The 6,294-nt window shown below is 47.4% G+C and overlaps 1 protein-coding gene across 1 annotated transcript in view; it reads right to left on the bottom strand.

Annotated features, from left to right (window-relative positions):
• SEC11A (SEC11 homolog A (S. cerevisiae)) overlaps nt 1-5,601 on the bottom strand; it is a 49,520-nt gene extending 43,919 nt beyond the window's left edge. Inside the window, exon 1 of the mRNA XM_006867154.1 lies at nt 5,498-5,601. Within this exon, the coding sequence (XP_006867216.1) occupies nt 5,498-5,548 (51 nt within the window). The 5' untranslated portion in view covers nt 5,549-5,601. The remainder of the gene's footprint in view (nt 1-5,497) is intronic.
• Between the last annotated feature and the right edge of the window lie 693 nt (nt 5,602-6,294).

The following is a 6,294-nucleotide window of genomic DNA, read 5'->3' on the forward strand; positions in this document are numbered from 1 at the left end:
TGCAATACGTCCTTTGATTTCTTGACTACTGGATCTATGAGTGTTAGGGAGCTACTAAAGGTTTGAGCAGGAGAGGGAAGATCAATCTGGCAACGGCGTATGGTGGTGGTAGCTGTGTGCCAACTCACAGCGACCCTGTAGAAGGTTTCAGAGGCTATAAATCTTTATGGGAGCAGAAAGCCTCATCTTTCTCCCACAGAGGGGCTGGTAGATGCAACAAAGTAGCAAAATACTATACTTTTGAAAATAAAGCAGAAACAAAATTATACATTTAATATAACCTAATGCCTGCATAAGTCATTGTTCAAAATTAATTAAAGCACAAAACTCAGAGAGTACACAGTCTATGATTCCATTTACATAAAATGCAAATCCATCTAAAGTAACAAAAAGCAGATCATGGTTGCCTGGGGTTCAGGGGAAGATGGACTACAAAGGGGTATAAATGGTCTTGTGAAATAAATGTTCCTTATTTGATTGTGATGCGAATAAATCACATATTCATCAATAAAACTGATTAGAAACAAAAACTGATCGATAGTCACACAAACAAATTAGAAATTTGATGATACGTTGTTGTTGCTAAGTGCTGTTGAGTTGGTTCCAACTCACAGTGACCCTGTGTAGGGTTTCCGAGGCTGTAAATCTTTGTGGGAGCTGAAAGTCTCATCTTTCTCCCACAGAGCAACTGGTGGGCTCGAACTGCTGGCCCTGTGTTTTAAGTCCATAGCTTATCCTACAGAGCCACTGATATGTAATTGGGCATTAAGTAGAAGTTATGCAAATAACAGCAGTTTTTAGAGAAGTGATACCAAACTTCTATATGCCCTCTTTTATTTGATTAACTGTCAGAATCTATGTTGTTAAGTGTTCTCTGGCTGACTCCATGTGACAGACAAGAACTGCCCTAGAGGGTTTTCTAAGCAGTACTCTTTATGACGTCAGATCTCCAGGTCTGCCAATTTTCTGGTTAGCAGCTGCTGCGCCACCAGGGCTCCTTCTCAGTATCTATACCAAGTGCCCACTGCCAGAGTTGGTTCTTAGCCTGTAAAGGGTGTTGCTGACGGATAATGCATTGGATCGCAAGGTCGGTTTGAAGCATCAGCCACTCCTTGGAAACGCTTTACAGGTCGCTTTGAGTTGGAACCGACTTGATGGCACTTAACAACAGAGGGTTTACAAGGCTGGAAGTCTTTACAGGAGCAGAAGGCCTCATCTTTCTTCCTTGGAGACACTGGTGAGTTTCTGACATTATGGTTCACAGACCTGGGCTTACGTTAGAGTGCCACGGGCCTTAGTTTCCATGACCAGTGTGAGTCTCTTTCTTCAGCTATTGTGTACAGATAAAACCTCATCTCAGAACTCTCCCGCATCATACTTCCAAGCTATCCAGCCCCTTTCAATCCCAATCCCCGGGAGGGTGTTATTGTTAGGTGCCATCATATTGGTTCTAACTCACAGCAGCCCTATGTACAACATAACACAACCCTGTCCGCTCCTGTGCCATCCTCAAAATCGCTGCTTCCTTTGCAAGAACTGTCACAGCCATTGTGTCAATCCAGCTCCTCATGGGTCTTCCTTTGTCCCTGAGGTGGAAGGATAACTTTACCATATACATTTCCTAGCAACCGAATGCTAGTGTATCTTGTATGTTGTGAAAAGTGTATATGGATGCACTGAACTCCGGACCAACACCACTGCATTTAGAGACTTCCTCATTTCATCTTCCTGTTTCTGTTCTGTCTGCCTATAGTTTGTTAGACTCTTTACCACACTCTTCTGTGGTAACTGACATTTTTTCTTTGTTTCTCTTTCAGATAGGTAAACTCTTTACAGGCAGAGGGCAGGGAGGGCACAGTGTACATCTCTGTGGCCTCAGAGGTTGAGTTCCTTCCCCTTCATCTTGAATTCTCAAAACCCTAACCATCTAAAGATAATGCTACTATTAAAGTGCTTTAACACTTAAGCTTAAATGTCAGTTCTTCCTTGAAGTCGGTTCTAATTTCCTGTTTGGCACCCCTCATAACCTCCCTAGCACTGTTACAATCGGTCATATCCTTTTTCAGCCTAGTGAGGCAGTACAGCTCAGGGTTAAGGCTTTGGAGTCCGGTTCTGCCGTTCATCTCTAATCTTAGGCAAATTACTACACCTCTCTAAAAACAACATAGCTAATACTTACTATGGGCCAGGCACTGGTCTAAGAACTTTACACGAATTAACTCGCTTAACCTTCTCAAAATCCCTGTGATGTAGGCAGAGAGGCTAAATAAACTGTTCAAAGTCACAAAGTAGCAGAGCTGCTTTCGATCTCAGAAGTCTAGCTTCAGAGTCCATACTTTTGACCTTTATACTGCGTTGCTTCTCACTAAGCCTCATGGGTCTACCTGCATATGGTGAAAACATCACCTACCTTACAGGTATATTGTTGCTGTTAAGTGCCTTCGAGTCAGGGTTTCTGAGGAGCAGCAGTGAATCTGAACTGCCGACCTTGCAGTCCAGTGCATTATCCCACAGTGTCACACCAGGACCCCTACAGGTATATAATGTACTTCATATATAGCATGAACCCCCAAAAGCTGCTTTGCCTTTGGCATTTTCTGCCTATGCTCCTTAAAGGCAAAGGGTTTGTCTTATCTGTGCATTCTTCTCATTGTACTTAGTATAATTTAAACAAACAAACAAGAACAACCACTTGCTATTGAATCGATTCTGACTCACGGTGACCCCACATGTGTCAGAGGAGAACTGTACTCCACAGGATTTTCAATGCGCGATCTTTTAAAAGTATATCACCAGGCCTTTCTTCAGAGGCTTCTGTTGTGCGTAAGGTGGACTGGCACAGTTCAATTAGTAGCCAAGCACTTCACTGTTCGTGCCACCCAGGTACTTCAGCATAAGCAATGCTCTTACTCTTGTAAGATGTCAAGTAAATTCCAACTTCTATGGCCCTCTAAGACAGAGAAGAACTGTGGAATAGGTCTTTTCTCCTGACAGTCACTGGTGAGCTCAAACCATAACCTTTTTGTTAGTTGCCTAGTGCTTAACTACTGCACCACTTGGTCTCCTTACTATAATAAGTACCTGTCCACTGCCATTGGGAGTCCTGTGGTGTCAGTGCAGGATAATGCACTGGGCTGCAAGGTCAGCCTGAACTGCAAAGTCGGAGATTCAAATTCACTCGTCTCTCCTTAGAAGCCCTCCGTAAACAGGGTCACTATGAGTTGGAACTGACTTGACGGCACTTAACAACAACAACAACACCGCCACTGAGTCAATTCCAACTCACAGCAATCCTGAAGGACCACACAGAACCACCTCATAGGGCTTCCAAGGCTATAGTCTTCATGGTCCACCACTCATCTGTCATTTTGTTGTACTGTGGTGGCTTGTGTGTTGTGATGCTGGAAGCTATGCCACCAGTATTTTAAGCACCAGCAGAGAGAGCCATGGTGGACAGGCTTCAGCGGAGCTTCCAGCCTAAGACAGACTAGAAACAAGAAGAGGCAGAGCAGTTCTGAATGGCTAGTCACTGAAAACCTGATGAGTAGCAGCAAACAGTGTCTTATATGGTGCCAGGCAGCAACGGTGGGCTCACACATAACACCTGGATGGCTCAGGATCGGGCAGTATTTCATTTTCTTGTCTTACGGTTGCTATGAGTTAGAACCACCTGAACGGCACTGAACAACAATCTTTACGGAAGCAGACGGCCATATATTTCTCCCACAGAACAGTTGGTGGGTTTGAAACGCTGACCTTTCGGTTAGCAGCCAAGCATGGCTCCTTCAGTTAAATAAATTCAAACCAAACTCATTGTTATCGAGTTGATTTGGATTCATAAAGACCCTCCAGGACAGAGGAGGACTGCTGTAAATCTAAGATTGTAAATCTCTACCAAAGCAGACTGGCACATTTTCCCCCAACGTGAGACTGGTGTGCTCAAACAGCCGACTTTCTGGTTAATGGCCGGGCCCTTTAACCACTGCCATCACCAGGGGTCCTTAATGTAAGAAATCATTGTTGTAGTTGTTGTTATGGGCTGTGAAGTCGGTTCTGACTCATAGCGACCCTGTACAGGGTTTCCGAGGCTGTAAATCTTTACAGGGGCAGAAAGCCTCATCTTTCTCCCGCGGAACAGCTGGTAGTTTCGAACTGCTGACCTTGCGGTTCATAGCCCATTTTGTAACCACTATGCTACCAGAGCTCCTTTAATAAATCATAGCCCCCAAATAAATATTTCTTCAGAGAAACAGCAGGGGTACCTAGAAATCCAAGTAAATTAAAAAAGTTAAAGTCCTAGGATAAACATTAGACCAAGGTCAGTTTGAACTGCAAAGTCAGTGGTTCAAACTCACCAGCCACTCCCTGGAGTCGGAAGCAACTCAACAGCACTTGGCAACAACTCAAAGATTCAGGGATGCATAGGGTAAGCACTGGACTGCGAACCACTTCATGGCACTTAATACAATAGTCATGAAGACTCTTGGAGTCCTGGTGTGACGCTGTAGGATAAAGTGCTGGACTGCAAGGTCAGTGGTTCAAACTCACCAGCTGTTCCGCGGGAGAAACCCTACACATGGTCGCTATCAGTTGGCACCACTTGATGGCACTTAACAACTCAAAGATCAAGTGATGCAAAGGATAAGCACTGGGCTGCAAACCACAAGGTCCGCAGTTCAAGCCTGCTCCCGTGAAGACGTAAAGCCTCGGAAACCCTATACAGGGTCATTTGATTCTGAAAAACTCAACGGCACTTAACAACAATAAACAACCTGGTAGCGTAGTGGGTTGCGAGTTAAGCTACTAACCGCAAAGTCAGCAGTTCGAATCTAGCAGCCGCTCTGTGAGAGACCTATGAGACTTTCTGCTCCGGTAAAGCCTTACAGCCTCGGAAGCCCTAAACAGGGTCATTATGGGTCAGAACTGACTCGATGGCACACAACAACCACCAGGTATAATGTTCCAACTCAGAATTCAGAGGTGGTCCAGGGAGAAGCAGGAGCAGTCCGCTGGAGTCCAGCTGGGCTAGGTGGGCTGCGACCAGCTGAAAGCAGTAAAACTGCTTTGGTGGGGGGGGAGCTAGGACCACCTCCCCAAGCTCCCCGAAAGCTGTTGTAGTAGTCAACTGCTAAACCTAGCCTCTCCAGAATCCACTGGACCTCGCTCGGACGAGAGGATCCAAGAATTTGCTCGCCTTCAACGCCTAAAAGAATAAGCAATCCCGGTTCTCACCTACAAAACACACTACGGTCTCCATTTGCGCCCCTTCCTCTTTGGGAAGCAGGGGACATGAAGACATCGCCTCCCGCTTCACCCCTAGCAGGCCTGGAATCAACTGGGAGCTAAAAATAGGGAACGATCAAACTCCAAAGAGAGGGAGTGATCCCACAGTGAGACTTGCTCAGGCCCTCACACTAAGGACCGGAGATCGGCCGGCACCGCAGTAGAAGCGTCCAAGGGGCAAGAACCTGGGGGAATAGAAGATGGCTAACATCACCTGCCGCTTGTTCATCCGTCGCACATCGTCCAAAAAGTCTAGAGACAGCATGATGGGGCCGGCGAACGGGGCACAGGCCGGAGAGAGCGCGCAGCGTGACCAGCGGGAGGTACAGCGAACGCCCCGGCAGCGTTCACACTAGACAGGGCCCCCTCGGCACCCGCACTTCCGCTTCCGGGGCTGAAACCGTCGCGGCCCCGCCTCTTCACTGCGGAGAGCAGACAAAAGGGTCGCCACCTTCCTAGTCCACTCTTCGGGCCCGGCCTCGTCTCAGGAGCGCCTTCCCGTTCCGGCCCTCATCTGCGGAAAACCGGCTGGAGTCCAGCTTCCCGCCCAATCCGGAGATCGCTCACGGAGGCGATAACCCAGGGTTAGATACACGTTTGTTCTACCGCCTCCTGGAGGTGGGCACTGATGAAGGCCTGGCCAATCGTGAGCCGCCCCTCCAGTTTGGGAGCGCAGAGGCGGCCTCTGAGTGGCCAGCGCGTCCCTGCGTGGCGCTGGACGTGACACCCGGTTTGGCGTTTTCAGGTCTGGGCAGTTTTCCCCGCACTCGGAGGGAGAGGGACTAGTTAATGATTTTTTCGCTTAAAGGTGGAGGACAGGTGAGAGAGACTTCCAAAACAGTGCCCGACCCTCCCAGCAGTTTACAGTTTTTTGGAGAGGCCATAACTCGGTGCTGTTAGAAAAACCACCAAGCAATACCAATCAGTGGTGCGTTTGGCAGGAATTCCCTTCTTCCCTGGCCTGGACTCCAATAATGCTATTTGACTTTGTCTACTTAAAACTCAACCTGC

This window comes from Chrysochloris asiatica, unplaced genomic scaffold (genome assembly GCF_000296735.1).
Source record: "Chrysochloris asiatica unplaced genomic scaffold, ChrAsi1.0 scaffold00101, whole genome shotgun sequence".
Classification (NCBI taxonomy): domain Eukaryota; kingdom Metazoa; phylum Chordata; class Mammalia; order Afrosoricida; family Chrysochloridae; genus Chrysochloris; species Chrysochloris asiatica.